The sequence below is a fragment of the Prionailurus bengalensis genome, chromosome B2, assembly GCF_016509475.1.
Source record: "Prionailurus bengalensis isolate Pbe53 chromosome B2, Fcat_Pben_1.1_paternal_pri, whole genome shotgun sequence".
NCBI lineage: Eukaryota > Metazoa > Chordata > Mammalia > Carnivora > Felidae > Prionailurus > Prionailurus bengalensis.
In genome coordinates this window covers 106,609,694-106,631,339 of record NC_057349.1, presented here as the reverse complement: position 1 = coordinate 106,631,339, position 21,646 = coordinate 106,609,694, and the positions used below count along the sequence as shown (strand labels likewise).

The following is a 21,646-nucleotide window of genomic DNA, read 5'->3' as shown; positions in this document are numbered from 1 at the left end:
ATTTCACTCAGCATAATACCCTTGAGGTCCATACACGAAACAAATGGCAAGATCTCATTCTTTTTTACAGGTGAGTAATATTCCAGTGTGTGTGTGTGTGTGTGTGTGTGTGTGTGTGTACCACATCTCCTTTATCATTCACCTATTGATGGATACTTATATTGTTTCTATACCATGGCTATTGCAAATAATGCTGCACTAAACAAAAGGGTGCATATATCTTTCAAATTAGTGTTTTTGTGTTCTTTGCGTAAATGCCCAGTAGTGAAATTGCCTAACCATACTGGAACAGCCTGACTTTTAAAAATTTAATTAGTTTCTTTTAAGGCTTATAAGTCATAACTTTTGAAAGTACAGAAAAATTTGAGTTTTGAAATTTTATTTACTTGGCCATTAGAAGACCTGTTTTCAATACCATACTTTCTTTGTTTCAGTCTTGTTTTCTCCCTGTCCTCTGTATCCCTGTCTTTTTCTCTTACACACACACACACACACACACACACACAAATTTAGAGGTGCTCACTAAATCTATTTGCAATTCCTTTTTAAATGAGTGAAAACATTGATTAGAAGTGTCCATCTGGGGGCTCCTGGGTTAAGCGCCCGACTTTCGATCTCGGCTCAGGTCATGATCTTACGGTTCGTGGGATGGAGCCCCACATCAGCCTCTGCGTTGACAGCTCTGAGCCTGTTTGGGATTCTCTCTCCCTCTGTCTGTGCCCCTCCACTGCTTGTGCTCTCTCTCTCTCTCAAAATTAATAAGTAAAGCATTTTTTAAAAGTGTCCATTTACCCACAATTCCACCAATTCTCTTCTGTGGACAGCTTGCACTTTTGGGAGGTGTAAGGCGGGCAGTGGTTAACAGATTAATCTCTGTGTGTGAATATATTGAAGCCTTGGGGATATCCAAGGCTGAGCTCTCTATGTCTTCCCTTTTGCCCTATTCACTCTTATCCACCAAATAAGATAGGCATTTTGGCCATTAATTCTGAAAAGATGAATCTTGTTTGTGTGGTATAATATTGAACTATAAGAGTGTTTCACTTTCCACAAACTTAGTATATTGGAAAGAATACCTATAGAAACAAATATAGTGACTATTCATAGTACAAAATGATTTTTCAATTTACAAGAAATACACTGTACATTTCCCAGTGTGTTAAAAATATAAATCATTTATACAAATTTATTTACAAAGAGTATTTCAGGAACATGTTCATTGCAAAAAAGGTGGTGCATCTGTACCACAGGAGAAAATTCTCTTGATTTTACATGTCAAGCAACGGTATCGCATGGCTTTAAGGTTTGTTTAGCCCCTAGTGCTGTGAAAACATGATTCCAAGTAGGATATTACCATATTTGTTTGTACAGTTTCCCCTGAAGTTTTCACTCCCAAACAGAGTGGGTTGGAAGAATTTTGTTTGTACCTAGAAGCGATCTCATTCATCTTTATGAGGTTTCACTTCTATTGACTGGCAAATGGTCTTACATGAGGTAATACAGTAATCAATCAGTGGCAAAGCTAATTGAAATGTTGGTTTCCTAACCTCCTCTTTGTGTCTCAAGCAGTCTTTCACCTGGATCGCTTTGTACACAACTGTACATTTGTCATTGCTTTTCTTCAGTTTGCTGCCCAAGAGTGAGAGTGTGGACTGGTTTTCTCAGATGGGATTAATGGAAGGAATACACAAAGTGGAAACTATGTGAGTAAAAGGAGCTGGTTATTTATTGAGCAACTACCACATGTTGGAGGCATGGCTAAAATGGTCAGTGTCCTGGCTTGGCGACTAACTGTCACAGGGATCTCAGACAAGTCTAAGAATCTTGGAAGACCAGTGAGAGGACTGAGGAAGTTCACTGAGGAAGGTGTTAGAGGTGATGGCAGGATCAGAAAAATATAATGTTATTGTTTGTTGCATTATTTTTGCCTGGGGCAGTGGGGAAACCAGGACCATTGAATGCAGTGTTACATTTGCACACACAGGACCACACCAGGAGGCAGGTTTTTAAATCCTTGTAAGTGGGAAAACTGATGCTCAGACAGAAAACAAACATATAAGGGCATCTCACTTACTTATAACCTGTCTACCTGAGTCACTGGAGCTGACACTCACCAGGGAACCAAGCGGCCCCATTTTACTGTGGGATTCATGCTGTCAGTAAAACCTAGGTTTAGAGACTCCACTGAATTGTCCCCTCCAGAAAGTCCTCTCTGTCACTGGTGGCTTCAGTCCCTCTCTGTAATCCGGTAGCATTTGTGTGTAGCTCCATTTCACTACTACTGCTCACACTGTAATTTGTCTATACATCTGTCTTCCAGCAAAATAGGGTAATTTTTTTTTTTTTGGAAATTTAGTTTTCCCCCTTCAATCATGCCCCATTTAAAACTGAGCCATGAAGAAAAAAACAACAAGTCCTTTATTAGAACGAGAGGTCCTTCATCAGGTTTCAAACACCAAGCTGACTTTCCTGACTTCTTTAGCAAAGAAAGGTCTAGAGTCAGGTTCATGGACAGAGAAGAGATTCTAAATTCTGTAATTCCTCCTTGGAAGGAGGATTTGAAACAAAGAGTCCATGCTAAAGAGGAAGAGGATGGGAAGCTTGTCTCTTCCACCATGGACTATGGGAAGAGAAAAGGAAATTAACATAGGAGAAGTGAGTGTTGAGTCATGTGTGTCTAGAGGTGCCTCTCTTGGATTGCAGTCCCAGAGGGAGAAAAAATACTAGATAGTTAGAGAGGACACTGAAAGCAAAGCAATGGTTTCCTTTTGGGACAGCCACACCAACCTGAAGAGGCTGCAGGGAACAGAAGGTGAAGCGTTGTTAGCAGAGAGCACTCTAACTCCCAGAATCCTTTTCGGCTCCTGTTTTGCCAGAAGTCTTAGTGCTCTGCAAAGGGGTGAAGGCTGGCTTCCCTGGGGTGGGGTGAGAGGTTCCATATGGCAGGGACCATCAAGGCTGGAGACCAAATGCCTTCACGGCCAGATACCTAGAGGCCCGCAGCATCAACGGGGATCAAGGAGGAATTACAGTCGGCAAGGAGAGGGAGACTGCTGGGGGACACAGTGAACAGCAGAGGCCAGCAGAATGCCAGGCACAGAGTGTGTATTCAATCCAGCAAGTGTACACCCAACAACTGGGGGGCTGCCTTATGGTGGAAAGCAGCCAAAGGACCAACAAGGTCCCAGGTCACCAGGTCACACTACAGACCCACTCACACACCATCTCAGAAGCGAGTATGGAAGAAGGGACTTCTGAGCGTTTGTCCAAAAGCAACTCAGCTATCCAAAGAAAAACTTTTAACTGCAAGAAATTAGTAGTTTTTATAATGAATCAGACCTTCCCCTGCACCCACGGCTATTTAGCCAGCTTGAGGGCATTGGGGGGGAAGGTTCACTGAAAAGATTAGATTGATTATAGGATATAAAGAAGATGTAGATGCTTTGAACATCTAAGAATAGCATGAGTGAATCTGTATTGAGGCAATGCCTATAACACTTGAGCTTCTTCCAAAGCACAAGAGACTCTTAAAAACTGAGAACAAAGTGAGGGTTGATGGGGGGGTGGGAGGGAGGGAAGGGTGGGTGATGGGTATTGAAGAGGGCATCTTTTGGGATGAGCACTGGGTGTTGTATGGAAACCAATTTGACAATAAATTTCATATATTAAAACAAACAAACAAACAAACAAACAGACAAACAAACAAAAAAAACACTTGAGCTTCTTGAGACCTGGGACAGTTTTTTCATCATCTTTATATCCCCAGAGCATAATAGAATACTTAAGAGGTGTTTAGAGTCCCATATCTGAGAAATGCATGAATAAATAAACTTACTGATAATAAAACTACTAAAGGTCATTTGTGCTGTCTTGCCACATAACTCACCTTTAGAAATTAATCCTTTCATTCTTTAACTTATGTATTCAAGTATTTCATACATTTTGGCATCTATGTGTACATGATCTTGTGCAGGAAACAAAGATGAATTGCATCTGCATTTATTCAAGCATCAGAAATGTATTCAGTGCTTATTGTGTACCAGGTACTCAGGTCCCACCTACAAGATCCTTATAGACATGTGGCGGCGGGGGTGAGGAGAGCGGCGGGGGGAGAAATATGTAAAAAAACACAACTATCATAAAAAGTAGAAAATGGCAGTTACCATAAGAAAAGGGAAGCTGAAGAAACAAAGAGAGTGAAGACAGGATGCAATGTGTGTTTTCCTTTCCTGCAAGCAGGGCTGTTAGAGACTACAGTGGAAGTGAGGGAGACAGGTGCTCTCTTGTTTCCAAATGCCTTTGTCTGTGGCATCTGAGGGGCCAGCCCATGGAACCCAAGTCAATGAAGTATAATATGAAAGCTCTCTTCTGTAGAAGGCAGTTCTACAAAACACATTTTTTTTAATTTTTTAATGTTTATTTATTTTTGAGAGAGAGAGAGAGACAAAGAGACAGAGCATGAGTGGGGAAGGGGCAGAGAGAGAGGGACACACAGAATGCAAAGCAGGCTGCAGGCTCTGAGCTGTCAGCCCAGAGCCCAATGCAGGGCTCGAACTCACGAACCGCTAGATCTTGACCTGAGCTGAAGTCAGACGCTTAACCGACTGAGCCACCCAGGAGCCCCTACAGAACACATTTAAAGACAGGTTCAGGGATGGGCATAGTCATGGAACTAAGGAGAGATTGAAGATAGTCCCTCTGGTGATGGGCAAAGGTCTATATTCTCTCTCAGGATAAAAGGCTGACAGGAAACCTGCAGTGCTCAATCAAATATTTAGATTTGAAGTGTTGCATATTTATTTCTACAATCATGAGAATAAAAAGTCCAGATCTAAGAAACCTGAAAGACATTCAGAATATTGTATTCCCTTTAAGGCAAGAACTTTGTCTGCTTTTAAAGCTTTGCTTTTAAACGCACTTTAAAATATCTCCTGAATAGTCATAAACTGCCACAGTCTTGCACCAGGGACAGGTAAAAACAGCAAGGGGAAAGAAGGAAATACAGTCTTAAAAGCTGAGCTCATAATCGTAAACTCAAGCCCATGAAACTGTTTCTAATGTGCATAGGCGTGCTTTGTCTCTGGGCTCATCCACAGGGCGGAAATTCAAGTTGGCTACAAATAAGAAGTTTAGTGACTTTGTCTCATGTATCATAACTTCTGGACTATGGGACCCCAGCTATGTGACTCCTGGGGATGAGCGGTATCACTCTCCTGTCTCCACTAAACAAGGCATACTTTCTTCATCGCACTGCCACGTCATATCCTAACTGTTAACGCAGCTGCCCACTGCCCCACAGCAGGGCTGGAGTCTGGTCTGTAGTTGCACCCCGAACCTCTAGCCACAGCACAGGCATTTTTTAATCAATAAACACGTCGGTAGGGCAAGTCTATTCACACGACTTAAATTTTAGACATAACAAGGTACACACTACCCAGCCTTTCTTTGTGTCTGATACAACTTACCTTAAGTGTGATACACAAAGAGAAGACCCACAAAGGCCTGAGAGTGATGTAAAGCGATGAGACAAACTGCTACGTGTGGATGCGGTAGCATGTTGTGTATGTTACACATGTGTTGTGCATGTGCTGTAGCATGATGTGTGTGTTACGTGCCCATGCTGCATGCGTATGCCCTTTAGAATTAGTCTCAGGGTTGGACGTCGCGCTGTGCACGGGGGAGGCTGGCTTGCATTCTGTATCATCCTGTCCTAATGTGCCTGAATCAGAGGAGTGGAACAGAAAGCAGACAACCAGGGCTAGAGGTATTTCTTTCTCGTGCTTTGCTCCCGATGTCAACTGCTTGAAGAATGGAAAGGGCTCTGAAGTATGCACCGTGTGAAGGAGGGGATGTGTTAGAGGATAGACCCTTCAGCATGGACACCAGCAAGAGTACCGTAAGTCGTTTCCAATGTGAGTTAATTTTAGTTACCAAATACCACATTTGAAGAGACCAGCTTTCTTCTTCTTTCACAGAAGCACTAGTTTCATCTGTTTGCATTTCAGTACTACGTGGCTGAAAAAAGATGAATAATCTTTAGGCGAGAAGTTGTAAAGCTGGTATTTCTACTGGAATGGTTCATATAGCACCGTTATAAAAATAGCATAGCTTTTAGAATTTATCCAAATGTCATTGCTAATCTTTCTCAAAGTCACAAGTACAATCTATTCATTCTCCACAAGTCAAGAGATGCAAACCCACAAATGTGTCTTTAGAATACAATCCTTATAAATCTCTTTCTTTTATAATAAAGGGAACAGCTGGATTTCTTCACTTCAGTGTCTCTCTTCCATCATCTTTTTCCTTAATATGTTACCTCTTTTGCCGTTGTTAACTTTCTTTAGCTTCCGACTATAAAGACAAAGTTAAAGTTTTTTTTTCCAAGAGACGTTCAACATGATTAGCCCCTAGGGAATTATAAATGAAAACCGTGATGAAGTATCACCATGCACTTTTTGGAATGGCTAAAATGAAAAATAATGATGACACCGAGTGCTCATGAGGGTGCGAAGATGGAGACCGACCGATCTCTCCTACATTGCGGGAGGGGATGTAAAATGGGACAACCACACTGCAAAGTTGTTTGCCGGTTTCTAAAACCAAACAGGTACTTTCCATATGATCCAGCAATTGCACTTTTGGGCATTTATCCCAGGGAAATGAAACCTTGTGTTAACACAAAAACTTGCAAGTGAATGTTCATAGCACCTTTCTTTGTAAAAGCTCCAAATGGAAACAACCCAAATGGCTTTCAACAGGTGACTGGTTAAACAAACCCTGGTATATCTGGGCCATGGAATGCTACTCAGCAATAAAAAGGAATAATATATTGATACATGCAACAATCTGGATGCACTTAAAGACATTATGCTTAGTTGAAAAGGAAAACAGTCTCAAAAGGTTAAATCGTGCCTAAGTCCATTTTACATAGCACCCTCCTGCCGACAAAATCATATAGATGGAGAACAGATTAACGGTTGCCTGATGACCAGGATGGCAGTGGTGGGTTGGGCAAAACTTCACAGGGATAGCACAAGGGAGTTCCTTTGTGGTAATTGGGCAGTTCTGTATTCTGTTTGTGGTAGTGTTTACACAAACTTACATGTGGGACAAAATTGCACAGAACTACACACACACACACACACACACACACACACACATACACACATGAAGGAAAAGAGGTTGAAAACTGAACAAGGTCTGTAGTCTAGTTAACCGTATTGTACCAATATCAATATCCTGGTTTTGACATTATACTAAAGTCATATACCATGTCACCGTTAGGGAAAGCTGTGTGAATGGTGCAAAGAACTCTGTACTTTTGCAATTCCCTGTGAGTGTATAATCATTTCAAAAAAAATATTTTTCCAGGGTGCCTGGGTGGCTCAGTCGGTTGAGAGTCTGACTTTCAGTTCAGGTCATGATCTCGCAGTTTGTGAGTTTGAGCCCCCATCAGGGTCTGTGCTGACAGCTCAGAGCCTGGAGTCTGCTTTGGATTCTGTGTCTCCCCTTCTCTCTGCCCATGCTCATACTCTGTCTCTCAATAATAAATAAATGTTAAAAAAATTGAAAAAATGTATATTTTTCCTCTCAATTTTCATGTATCAGTTGTTTGTGACATTTAACCCTATGTTTGGTGAATGTACTGAAAGGGCAGGAGGAGAAAGCAAAGAGAGGCTCTTCATGTCTTTTTGCTTTATGTCTCTGTTTTTAAGAGAATCAGGAAACGAAAGTATTTGGTGCTCTGCCAACTATTAATGAAGGCTGTCTTGCTAAAACAGAAGTGCTTTGAAAAAAGGCTACTGGGTCACATCCTATCATTTCTTTCCTCAGAAACTCTCATGGCTCTCTGTTACCTATAAAATGAAGTCACACTCTTTATCCTGCCATTGAAGACCTCTCATAACATGGCCTCAACTTAGAGTTTCAGCTCTACATTCCTCTCGTCCTCTATTCTATTGATGAGAATCCATTGCTTCAATCTGTTTTCTACACCAGAGCCCAAGTTTTCTTAAAAACTCACATTTGGATTCCCCTGGCACTTGGCCTAAAGACTCAAACTCTTGACCTGGACATCACGACTCATAGTCTGGCCCCTGCCTCCTTTTCCAGGCCATCTTGTACCACTCTTCATTCTCCGTGTCCAGCCACATGACCTTGTCCACAACTTCATCCTTGCCACAGCCCTTCCCACACAGGGTGTTGAGCACATTGTCTTTTTTGCTTGGACCTCTTTCCACTCCTCTTGTAGATCTCAGCCCCACAATCAATTCTTTAGGAAAATTTTCCCCAACTCCCCAGTTGAGGTCAGGTTGTTTTTACAACCGTTCTAATAGAACACTTTCCTTGAGAACATTTATCCTTCGTTATAACTATACATCCATTCCTTTGATTATTTGACCAAAGCCTGCCTTCTCCATCTGAGTGGAAGCTCCATGAGAATACAGAGTGTGTCTGTTTTTACTCACAACTTTGTTCACCACGTAGAAGTATTCAGTTATTATTTTTTAAGTGACTAGATGAATCAAACTGGAACAGCTGCTCTCCAATCATATTCATTGGGTTTCCTTCCCCCAAACTCTGTCATGCTCTTCACTCCAGGTGCAAAGCTATACCCACATTTTATCCTCTCTACACTTTATCCAATTTTATAGACCACAGGAATGGATACTTCCTTGCCTTTGGAAATAAACATCATCTCTGCCTCCTTTGGAAACTGTAGCACTTAGGCATCTGTTCTCTTGCCATACTTGGTGTTTTTATATAAAACCTTTATATATATTTATATTTATATATTTATAAATATTATTATATTATAAATATAAATATTTATATTTATATAAGGTTTTTATATATAAAACCTTATATAAAGGTTTTATAAGCTTATTATAAGCTGAATTAATTTATGGCAAACTCAAAAAGAAAACGGGAGGTGGCCAATTTAAGCTGAAAGAAAGTTTCAAAACAATATATGTATACACAGAAAAATCAAACAAATCTAACATTTTCTCATGCTTGGTGTAATTCTCAAGAATGAAGATCCCCTGAGTCATGTTCTGAGCCCATCACCAAAGGTAGCAGGAGACAATACTATATATACAATAACATTCAGAAAAGTGGAGAGCTACTCAATGATTGTATATGCCTATGTTTCCTTATCCAATGGAAGAGAAAACAATTGTCCACAATAGTGATATTCTTTCTGGGTTCTACATACAAACCCATCCAGTAATAAATGTGTGTGAATTCTGTGAGTGGCTGGCAAAAATAAAAATTATAGAATCAAGGGAAAATTATTGATCTTTGTTAGTTCTACCAAGTAAACTAACTTACTAAACAGCAGTACAGACATGGTTCCCAGAACAAATGCCTTCTGTTCTGACCATTTATTGTTATTTAATAAGTTTATTTGTTGTAGGTGGCAAAAATAATTCTAGAATTGTTAGCTTCAACTCGCTTTTTTCTTTCTGCTATCTGTTGCTAACTAAATTACAATGAAGACCAACTGATATTTCAGTAGAATTATTATTTTTCTTTCTCTCTACAGAGTTAAGATAAACTTTTTCATAGAATGGAGCATTGAATAGGTGTTAAACAACTAATCTGAGAGAGCTGGCAGGATGGATTTGGATGGCGGTGTATGACATGGGTTGAATTAAACACCTGAAGACCAGGGGACCGGTTGTTAAGAATAAATTGTCACTGTTCACAAACAAAATGAAAAATTGAAAAGAAAAATTTGAAGGGGGAGCCTGGGTGGCTTAATTGGTTGAACATTCGACTCTTAATTTCATCTCAGGACATGATCTCATGGTTCATGAGTTTGAGCCCTGCATCAGGCTGTGTACTGAAAGCTGGGAGCCTGCTTGGGGGTCTCTCTCCTTCCCTCTCTCTGCCCCTACCCAGCTTGTGCACACACACACACACACACACACACTCTGTCTCAAAATAAATAAACTTTAAAAAAATTTTGGAAAAAGCTCCATAAGAAACCAGCAATTGGTTGTGACTTTTCAATGCTTGAAAGAAAAAAAAAAAAAAACAAAAAGTCAACTGTATTTTCAAAGGGTGAATTCTCCTCATACTCCCCTAAGCTCATTTCTAGTTTTTGATTCTAGGCTAATGGGCGCAGTTCTGCCACAAAGCTAACATTTGTCTCTTCGTTGTCCCACCACATCTGTATGGACATTCTGGAGGTCTATACATTTAGGTAGAGAACTGCTGGGAATCTCTATGCCCCCAAATACTAGAAATAAGTGCAGGTGAATTAACTTCTCTGAACATTTACTGAGTACCTGGCATGTGCTGGGTTTTCTACCAGGTACCAGAAAGTCAAAGGTGAGCAAGAAATCACTCTTGCGGTGACAAAAAACCTCACAGTTTGGTGGAGTAGGTAGGAATCATTCTTAGGTAAGGCATCATTCTTAGGTAATAAACACCATTCTTAGGTAAGACAGACTACAGACAGAGCTAGAAGAGAAAGTGCCATGGGAGCACAAAAGAGAGATATCAGTTGTCGCTGTGGGGCTTGTTGAGGTGAGTAAGAGTTAAGCTGGGCGCAGAGGCTCTACAGCTGATTTCCAGCATCTGTCCACCTCTCCTCTCCCACAGTGGGATTGCTCCCACCCTGACTCCAGGAGTGAGTGCTGATTGATGAGCCAGTGATCCTCAAGCAGACATGATACCTCTCTGCCAGAGGGCATTTGGAAATCCGCAGGGACACTTTTGGTTGTTATAACGACTGAAAAAGATGCTGTTGGCATTTAGTCAAGGGATAGGAATATTAAATGACCAATAAAGTAGGAAAAGGACCCAAATCATGAAAAATTGTCCCCCTAAAATGCCAGTGGTACTCCTATTGAAAAACATGAGTCTAAACCAATCAGAAAAATCTCATCCTGTATCGCGTTGGGGAGTCCAAGTTTAAGCCAATTAGGTCCCAGCATCTCCCTGTTCTCATTGCGGTCCAATCAGAGCTCTGGACTTTTCTTCAAGGGGTCTAGACAAGCATCCTTTCTGTCTCTCAATGGGCGTGTGGGAAGAAGCCTGTAGCGCCATCTAAACCCATTCTAGATAGCTTCCCATTCAGTCCATATAATCTCAGTTTGTTTAGGGGGTTGGTTTGCTTGTTTGTTTCTTCATTTTTGTTATTGTTGTTTCTAAGCAAATTATTAGAATGGCATGAATGTTGTTGTGGCATCAAGTCTAAGTAAACTGTTATATGAATAATGTTTTGTTTTCATCCCGGAGCTTTGGAATGACTACAGAATTCATAATATTGCCGTAAAAGGAGAAATGAGGGTGAAACAAAAATAGGCAAACTTATTATTTATGGTGTAATGAAGAATGTAAGTGGTGCCTGGTGCAAACTGTGAAAACCCAAGTTAAACTTGCAATTGTGTGTATGCATGTGCATAAAAGAAAAAGAGAGGGAGGGAGGAAGGAAGGACACAGTGATTATCTTCATGAATAACGCTATTTAGGCATTTATGTCTTACTCTTTTACAAGAAATTCTGTCCCTTCAGGTTGCAAAACCTCCTCATTAAAGAAAGCTAAAAGAAAAAATTATCGAGCCCTGTGATTACTTAATCAAAGTCCATGAACATGTTCTAAATAGCTTAAAATAGCTCTTTTTATGCTTATTAATAACTCTCCTACTGACATAAGATTAGTTGCTCCTATTCATAGCTAGAAAATATTTTCCTACGTTGTCAATCCTTATGGTCTATTAAGAACAAAGAGGAAAAAGATACCCAATTACATTTGAATTGAGAAAAACTAATAAGACATAGAAATAAAGCTCAAGTTATTTTTTATACACCCAATTTTCCTCTTGTAACACTTCTAGAGGAGTATTCAGATTCCCAGGTGACTCAGCTGAAAGGAAACTACATCCGGAAACAGAGGCAGCTGCGAAGAACAGAAGAGTCGCCAGTACCTGGATGCTGGTCAGAGTCGTGTACTGGTAGGCCTTGACCACCAGGTAATTTGCTTCCAGGTCGATGAGTCCCAGGATCATATACTTCCACCACCTTCGTCGTAAAATTGCCAGGAGGTTTTCTTCTCCTGTGTTATGAAGGTAAGAAGAAAGGGGTTAGGTTCTGAACACACGTTCTAAAGGTTCTAAACTGCCTATTTAGAAGGATTCTAAAATATTACCGTGTGATGTATTTTTTACTGTTCCTTATCAAAAGTTTAATTAGACAAATGAGTTGTGTCCAAGACCGACGTGTTTTTATTGTACATTTTGGCCTTTCGGATTGGTTTCTATGCCAGAGGAAGCCTGGGCAGGATTTTAGATCACCATGCAAAGCATTTTCTCATGAGCGTTTCAAGGAAAACACATTACATCATGTAAAAATAAAAGGAAAGGTGTGCCAGAAAGGCTGCATACACACACAGAGTCCAAATCATTCCAAACTTCAGTATTGTGGTAAAATAGAAAGAAATGAAATGAGGGCAGCTCAATGACAACGGCCTATGCTTGGCAGCTGATCTGCAGTTAGATTCCAAGACTCCATCCTGAGCGCTTGCTCAGCTTTGAACGTTACATGCTCTGAACATTATATTCTGGTGGGGTGTGGGTGATGGGAAACAAAGGAAGTGGGGGTCATTCTCAGATGGAAAAGAGCCATAGGATCATGGTCTGAATATTGCCCCAAACCCTCACCATCTTGCCTCTTAAGACTATAGCATCAGAACAGATTTGGAATCCCTTAGTTTTTCATCTGTATTTTTACATATTTCAGGCCTGAGATAAGCCTTATTTTTCAAGAGGAAATCATGATTGTTAATAATAATAGCTCTTTGGAGCCAACCTGTGAGGTCTTCCTAGAGGATGGTGAATATGTAGAAACCTTGAGTGAATGGTGACTGTATTCATTATGTATTGCTGCACAACCATTATCCTAAAACATTGATGCTTTAAAAAACAAGCATTTATTATCTCATAGTTTTGTGGGTCAAGAATCTGGACAGAGCTTAACTGAGTGCCTCTGATTCAAGATGTCTCAATTGCAGCCAAGTTGTCATCCATGGATGTAGTCATATCTGAAGGGCTGACTGGAGAGGGATCTGCTTTTTTTTATTTTTAATTTTTTTAATGTTTATTTATTTTTGAGAGAGACAGACAGAGTGAAAGTGGGGGTGGCAGAGAGAGAGAGAGAGAGAGAGAGAGAGAGAATCGGAAGCAGGCTCCAGGCTCTGACCTACAAGCACAGACCCTGACGCGGGGCTCAAACTCAGACTGTGAGATCATGACCTGAGCTGAAGTCGGATGCTTAACCGACTGAGCCACCCAGGTGCCCCGAGAGGGATCTGCTTCTAAGCTCAGTGAGAATGGCTGTTGGCAGGCCTCAGTCCTCTCTACAATGCGGGGGTGGGGGGTGGGGGGTGGGGGGTGGGGGGTAGGGGGTGGCAGTGGGGGGGGGCTGCAGTCTTTCTTATAGCCCATTACCATAAATGACACTTCTGCCCTATTTGATTCTTTAAAAGAGGGTAAGTTCAAGCCATATTCAAGGGAAAGAATTTTGTAAGGATGTGAATACCAAGAGGCAGAGATCATTGGAGGCCATCTCAGAGGTTGGCTACCCAGTGATACACACCTTCAGTACTATAGCTGTGCTTAAGCTGGTCCTCAAGAACCTCAACAGACCCCTGAGCCACTCTTAGAACTTTGAACTCCTAATTTCTACCATTGGTCTTATTCTAGTCACCATGATAGGAGGTGAAGACCTTTTCAACGTTATGAAGACTCGTAAAACAAAGCTTTCCAGCTACATGGATAATGTCAGGGTGTGGGTCGTGTCTGGTTGGCAACAAGGAAGGAGAGGTCCCTGGACTTTTGGTAAGCTAACCCAGTTTTCAAGCCTTATTTTGGATGCTACGCTTCTCATATCCTTTGCTCCAAACACACTAAAAATCTCTCTCAGTGAATTGCTAATTCCTGTTCATCCTGCAAAGTTTAGTTATTCTCTCCCATTTTGTCTGACACCACTGCCCCCTGGGTAATGTGTACCCAGCTCTGAATAGTCTTTTCACATGATTGCAATTACTTAGAAATTGTCTCTTCACTAAACTAGGAATTTGGGGATGGTAAGACATCACTGTCTTACTCATACATGTATCCACAGCACTTAGCATACTGACATATACTAAGGATTAGCTAAGTGTTTTGGAATGAACAAATAATTGAACTGAAAAAAGTGTGAAGTGCTATCTCTCTGAATATGTCAAGAGCCAGCTCTAGAATATGAGTCACATTTCTTAGTGTTTTGCACTTAGATTCATAGCTGGTAGATGTGATCCCCAAGGTTATTTCCTCCCAGCCAGCTCATTTTGGCAATGCCCTCGCACAGCATTTCTGCCTTTCTTACTTGCCTACACATTTGATAAATCAACACACCTCTCAATTTATTTTGTAAATTAGTGATTCGCAACTTCACTGAATATTCCCATCTTCTTGAGAGATTTTTAAAAATTTCAATGTCTGGGACCAGTCCCCCCAAATTCTGATGTAATTATCTTTGGGTGGGGCCAGAGCATTGGGCTGAGGATCAAATCTAAGACTTTCAAATGGTTGGCGTCCAATGGCGATGCTCAGGATGACCTGAGCTAGGAATTGCAAAGAGGTATAGCCACAGACGATTGAAGACTCTTCATCCAAAGAAACATCTGAACATCTGGCCTAAAGTATGCTTTCCCTTGTCTTGTCTCTGGGCTTTTCCTTGTGCTGATTCCTCTGGACTATTCTTCCTCAGTCTCCAAATGAAGGATCAGCATAGACACCACCTTCAGGAAGCCTTCCTTGATCTCTTAACTCAATCTTCCTAGGACTGGGTTTCCCTGTGATGTGCTTCTTTAATGTCTTTTGTTTATCCCACATATAATACTTATCTCACTGTAATGACCTGTTTTCTTGACTCTATTACCCATTAGATTATTAACAATTTGGAGAGCATGGCATTGCCTTGGTCATCACTTTATCTCTAGTATCCAACAGTATATGGTGAGTGGTCAATAAATAATACAGAATGTATAAATAAATTTCATGTTTAATAATCTTAGCAATGCTAAAGAGCATCGAAATTGAGGTACTTAAAATATATCTACTATAAACATTCATGTTCCAGACAATGAAAATTGTTTTTTAGTTAGAATGTAGACAATATCTGACACAATTAATTTGGTGACCATTTTACACATAAGATACTATACATAGGACATCAAAAGGCTGATGGCATATTTAACTGCAAAGCTGCAATTCTATAGTCACAGGTCATTGTCCCAGTTAATTTACACAATGAACAGAGAATTGCCAAACTCGGAGCATACCAGCCACATCTCAATGATGTAAGACTGAAAATCTGGGTCATGGTGCTGTTTGTTCTACCAATCAATAACATATTCAAAGTGTAATTCATTACAAAGATTCAAAGGAATGATTAGTTGCCTTGCTGTTCCGCTGAAGAAGTCTGCAAAGCAAAACACTCTAAATAAATGTTCCATATTGTTTCATTTGAAGCACCAGAAAACATACAACACTTTTGCAGAGCAGAATTATCCAGGAAGGCAAGAGAGCACTTTTGCATTTTGGCTGAGCAAAAAATCCAGCCCTTGAAAGGACTGCTTAGGGATTTGTCTACATGGCTCTCATTAACACTGATGTACAATAGGTGATTAAAATTCTTTCTAGAATAATGAAAATGCATTCTTTACAGCCTTTGTGCCAAACCGCTCCCTAAATCTCATGAAATAGGGCCATCCATAAGGAAGAGAAGCACAAGTGGTGGTATGTTAATGTTTTGAAATTTTTCTTCTTCTTCTTCTTCTTTTTTTTTTTTTAATTAACTAGAAACAGTAATAAAATCTATGGGTGGAAACTTTAGAATTACAGTCTGGCATTTAAATGCATTCTGTTAATTATTATTTTTATTATCAATATGTTCAAATATAAATAAAAATATTAGAGGACAATATAATAAGGTAACCTCCAACCTGATTTTGCTACATTTGTTTCAGAAATTTGGGGATTCTTTTTGAGGAAGAAAATGCTACAGATAAAACTGAAGCTCCTTTTTTGCTCTTGCCAAATTCCCTTCCTTTCCCTCCTTCTTTAAATCATTGCCTTGATATTATTGTGAATCCTTCATGTTTATGTTTTTGTTACACCTTTTCTAGGTATGTTTGTATCCAAAATACTTCATAGTTTAAAGTTTTTAAACTTTATATGAAAGTTTATTGTATATACTGTACATGTAACATTCTTCTAGGGTTTTTAAATATTTAACATTGTTTTACAAATGTATCCCTATTGTTTCATGTAGAGCTAATTTATTTTAAACACTGTATATTATCATATTTTATGCATCTGTCACAGTTTATCTAGTCTCCCACCAATAACCCATCTAGGTTGTTTCCATTTTTTCTCTATTAGGAACAGTGCAACAAAGAAAGTTACTCTAATTTTAAGTAACAGCACTCCAGCAACAGTAACTACTTCAATAATTAAGAACAGGGAAAGAAATTACTGGCAATCTTGATCATGTCATTCATATTTAATTTTACTAAGCACCAACAGCATGATCAATCAAAAGTGTTTTTGAGTTTTTGTAACAAATAACTTCTAGGATAATTACTATGTACCAGACAGTATCCACATGCCTTACAAATAACTAATTTACCTAATCCTCATAATAACCCCATAGAGTAGAGATGGCTATTAACTTTACGTGCAGATGACAAGATCAAGGCCTGGAGGAGTTAAATAACTTGCCCCAAGGGACACACAGATAAGCCAGGATCTGGACTCATGACAATCAGGCACTGGGCTTCAAACTCATTAGCACTGTACAAATTTTGCCTCACTGATTTGTAACGGTGGCGTTGTCCTCAGGAGTCACACATTTCTCATTAAGGACTCTTTCATGACCTACCTGTCCCGACTCACTGCTGGGTGCCCCACTGCTAACTCCAGGAGGTGCCCATCACACTGAAGCCCGTGTGCATGGCGCCCCCTGGAGTTGCCAGTACCCATGATGCAGCTGTGTGTCTACCCTTGAAGCGGCTTGGGGATGAGGATGTGTCCCAATCACCATCAGGTCAGTATCAAGGATATGGTGTCTCCTTGACTGATGTAAAGTCCATGACAGACTTGCCCTTCTAAAATATAAAATAAGGTGTAAAATAAGTTCTGTAGCTTAGAGAAGTTTAATGACGAATTACTGTTTTATGCTGTGCTACTTGCTGAAGCCTCAGGCATAAAAACACTGGTCACACACGGGTGGGGCCAGGGTGGTGGTGGTTATTAATACATACTGAATGAAGGAAGGGAAAACTTTTGTACAAGAACCGAAACATGGTTAACATTCATGGCAGTGCCTGGAAAACAGATCTCTGATTCATAATATTCATAGTATTCTTGTTCACCCCCAGTGGTAGTCTGAGTAAAGAGTAACAGCACTGTAAGACAGTACCAGAGGGAACAAGACAGCTGCATTATTCTTGGGACATTTTCATTAAGGGCTCTCACGGGTGGTGTGGTCTTTCATGGTGTTCTTATGCAAGAACAGGACCCAGCATGCTTTGCCGAGAGTCTACAGCAAACGCAAAGCCCCTACACAGGGGGCGAGGCCCTTGGCGAGGCCCTTACTTGAACCGGCACCTCCTTGGCTCACAATCTGAAGCCATAACATCATCTTTATCAGGATTCCCAAGGGAAGTGTTTACGTATGAATCGGTGAACCTGAAAACTTTTAAATGACTGGTGACGGAGGTTTTAATTACTCACCATTAAAAGCTGAAATTTATTAGAATGGAAAGCTTGAGACAATTTTCTTTTTTTTTTTTTTAATTTTTTTTTTCAACGTTTATTTATTTTTGGGACAGAGAGAGACAGAGCATGAACGGGGGAGGGGCAGAGAGAGAGGGAGACACAGAATCGGAAACAGGCTCCAGGCTCTGAGCCATCAGCCCAGAGCCTGACGCGGGGCTCGAACTCACGGACCGCGAGATCGTGACCTGGCTGAAGTCGGAGGCTTAACCGACTGCGCCACCCAGGCGCCCCGAGACAATTTTCTTTAGTCAGAAAAGTGAACCAAATAAATGCACTTAGGAGGAAATAAAAATATAAGTTGTTCACAAAAAGGTTTGCAACCAATTATACCTTATAACATGAACCTGAGTATAGGGATGAACTACAAAAAAAAATAATAATGAAGATTAAATTTTGTTTTGTATTCTTTCACTCATGTTTACTATTAGAAACAGTGCGATTAGGATGAGAATAAAAGACAGAGTTGCATCTTGGTCGTATCATGTTGCATCTCAGACCTGGGGTGGAGCACAGACTGCCTTCTGCTATGTGGTCCTAAGTAACTTGGTAAATGGCTCTGAACCTTGATCCCTCTACTGCGAAAGGTAGTATGAGTAATGTGTGTAAGCTAACATCTAATATAAAGTATGTGCACAGAACATGGTAGCAATGGGTAGGGTTCTGAAAGCCTTGAATCCTTCCAGCCACCCACTGCATCTAGCTCACCATGTGTGGTAGAGCTGCCTAGACGAAGCCCAGGAACATGAATCCTCACAATTGTCACTTCAGGCCTCAGCCACCTACCCCTCTCTGTCCCTTACCCTAGGTCACATTGCAGCCAGCATACAACATTTGTCCAAACTAGAGGCAAGCTGAGGCCTTGTCTTTGATGCCTCTCCCCTGGACCAGCCAGTGTTTTGATCCTTTGCATAGCACCACTTACCCTGAGAGTGGAGGCTGTGTGAACGTACCAGTTTTCTGCCATCTTGTGCCAGGCCCTTCTCTTGTTTACACATCCTCAGCTAGGCCCCACGTAGTGATTTAGACAAGTTAGTCAGTGTAAGATCTTGTTATTAAGGCGAGAGCACTGAATAGCACCTTAAAAATCTGCTCAGTCATCTGGCTGTTTTCCAGAAATGCCTAGTAAAACTTTGAAGAAAATACCTAAAAGCAGCTAAAGATGAATCATAATCCCATCAGGTTGTGGTAGCCGTTACTGTAAGTTGAATGGGAGAAAATAAAGATACATGTGTAGAAGTGATCGCACACAGGATAGGTTTCTCAACGGTAAGTTTATTTTATTTCTTTCAAAGTTACATTTCTGGCATTGATAATTAAAATACAATATTCTAGCTCTAATTATGAACTCTATTACTTCTTCTGAGATAAAAGCGTTTACACATTGTAATATGAAAATAAAAGTCTCAACTTTTCAACATGTGTATTTCAGTGTATGTTACCATTTCTTACATGAACCAAATCACTCAAATCTTAGAAAACTTCCCTTTATGAATTTTTTAAGCTGTCATCTTTTATGAAGCTAAGATATACAATTTTATGGGGCACATTTATCCAAAGTATCCAAACTTCCTGTTATCTTGATGTGTCTTAGAAAATACAATGACTAACATTTTCTTCTTCGTACCAATATAAAAATCGGTATGAATTGATTGCCTAGCTTTTATCATCCAGATAGTTAAAACACATAGGAAGATAAATAAATAAAGAACTTTTCAGAGGCACCTGGATGGCTCAGTTCGCTGTTGAGCAACCAACTCTTGATTTCGGCTCAGGTCACAACCTCACAGTTCCGGTGTTTAAGCCCCATGTCGGGTTCTGTGCTGACAGTGTGGAGCCTGCTTGGGATTCTCTCTCTCCCTCTCTCTCTGCCTACCCCTCCGCCCGCAAGAAATAAAGAAAGAAAGAAAGAAAGAAAGAAAGAAAGAAAGAAAGAAAGAAACCTTAAAAGAAAGAACTTTTCAGGGGGCACCTGGGTGGCCCAGTCAGTTAAGCATCTGACTCTTGATTTCAGCTCAGGTCATGCATGATCTTATGGTTCATGAGATCAAGCCCGTGTCAGCCTCCCTACTGACAGTGTGGAGCCTGTTCAAGATTCTGTCTCTCCCTCTCTCTCTGCCCCTCCTCAACTCACATGTGTGTGCTCACTGTCTTTCTCTCACGCTCTCTTTCTCAAAATAAGTAAATAAATTAAAAAAAAAAAAGAACTTTTCAAGATATCTAAAAACCCACATACAGGGGCACCCAGGTGGCTTAGTCGGTTGAGTGTCTGACTTCAGCTCAGGTCATGATCTCATGGCTTGTGGGTTTGAACCCCACATCAGGCTTTGCACTGACAGTGCAGAGCCTACCTCAGATCCTCTGTCTCTCTGTCTCTCTGCCCCTCCCCCGCTCATGCTCACTCTCTCTCAAAAATAAATAAACATTACAAAACTAAAAAAAACTTAAAAACCTATAAAACAAATTGCATACCAACTATTAAACTCTGTTGATCGATACCTGTGTGCTATGGGTTGCTCTACCTCTCAATGAAAACAGTGCATTAGATCTAAACAACTCCCACAGACAAATCCCACCCAGAATTTCTTTAAAACATGTATGCTGTTCAGCATGCATTTTATGTTCTTGGAAAAGAGCATCTTATGAAAGAATAAACCTGCATGAATGACTAAACACTGTCACTGTGAATAACTGAAAGAAGAATCTGAAAATCTGATAAATGTTAAGTTGCTGCATGGTCAAACACAACCAACATCTCTGCCCCATGGTTCTAGTTGTAATAGACACATTTATTCATATATATCATCTAACAATTAAAATTTAACCCATAAAAACCAAGCACATCTTTCTCCCCCAAACTCCTGTCCAGTTTATGCCTTTTCTTGAGCAACCACTTCTTGGCGGGGGGAGGACGCATTTTAACTTTGTTGTATCTTTAACAGTTGTCTATATGTGCAGGTTCTTGCCCTGAAAAGTCTCAGCAAGAGTTCCTCCCTTTTGATTTAGGTAGTGAGTCTATGAGGCTGGGCTGTTCCCTTAGGGTTGCTCAGCTGTTCAGCTCCAGGAGGCAGATTTATCAGAGAAGTCATCAACAATGGTGCCCTTTGAAGTCATGTATATGGCGGCCATGCCTTCCCCTTGGTGGGGCAACATAAAGAGGGCACTGGAGTCATTCAGCAGTGGGCTTTAAGCCAGGCTCTTCCAGGCACTGGGCATATGATGTTGTTTTGCAACTTTGTCTCTGTAACCTCCATTTTCCTCATCTACACATTGGACGTACACACTGGACCTGCTTTCTTGAATATTTATTAGAACTAAATGAGATATTTGAAAAATGCTTGACATGTTGCCTGGCAAGTAGCTTTCGTTACTACTATCTTGATTGTTATCATAGCTGGTCTTTCCGCATGCCCTACTTCCTACATAATGTAGTTGTATAGTAAAGAATTGAACCTTGCTCCAAAAGTGATTTTGGGATTTGAAAAATCTGGGATTTGAACTCGGCTAACAATATGATTCAGGGTAGGGGCTGGCCATGCCAGAAAGACCAACAATGTGATTTGTGGGGCGGAATTTGGTCGCCCCCAGACTCTGGAGACTGAGATCAGCCACATGGGCAATCAGTCACGCCTATATAATGGAGCCCCAATAAAAACCCTGGACACAGAGGTTCTAGTGAGTTTCCCTGATTAGCAATATTTTGTCCATACTGTCACACACTGGAGCTGGGAAAGTAACACATCCTACTCCATAGGGAGAGGACAATGGAAGCTCTTGACTTGGTACTTCTGGATTCTGCTCTATGTGCTTCTTCC

General features: G+C 40.6%; 1 protein-coding gene across 1 annotated transcript in view; it reads right to left on the bottom strand.

Annotated features, from left to right (window-relative positions):
- The window catches only part of SLC35F1 (solute carrier family 35 member F1), a 408,843-nt gene that overhangs the window by 64,896 nt on the left and 322,301 nt on the right, over positions 1-21,646 (bottom strand). The window contains exon 3 of the mRNA XM_043592207.1: positions 11,940-12,067. Coding sequence (XP_043448142.1) covers positions 11,940-12,067 — 128 coding nt within the window. The remainder of the gene's footprint in view (positions 1-11,939; positions 12,068-21,646) is intronic.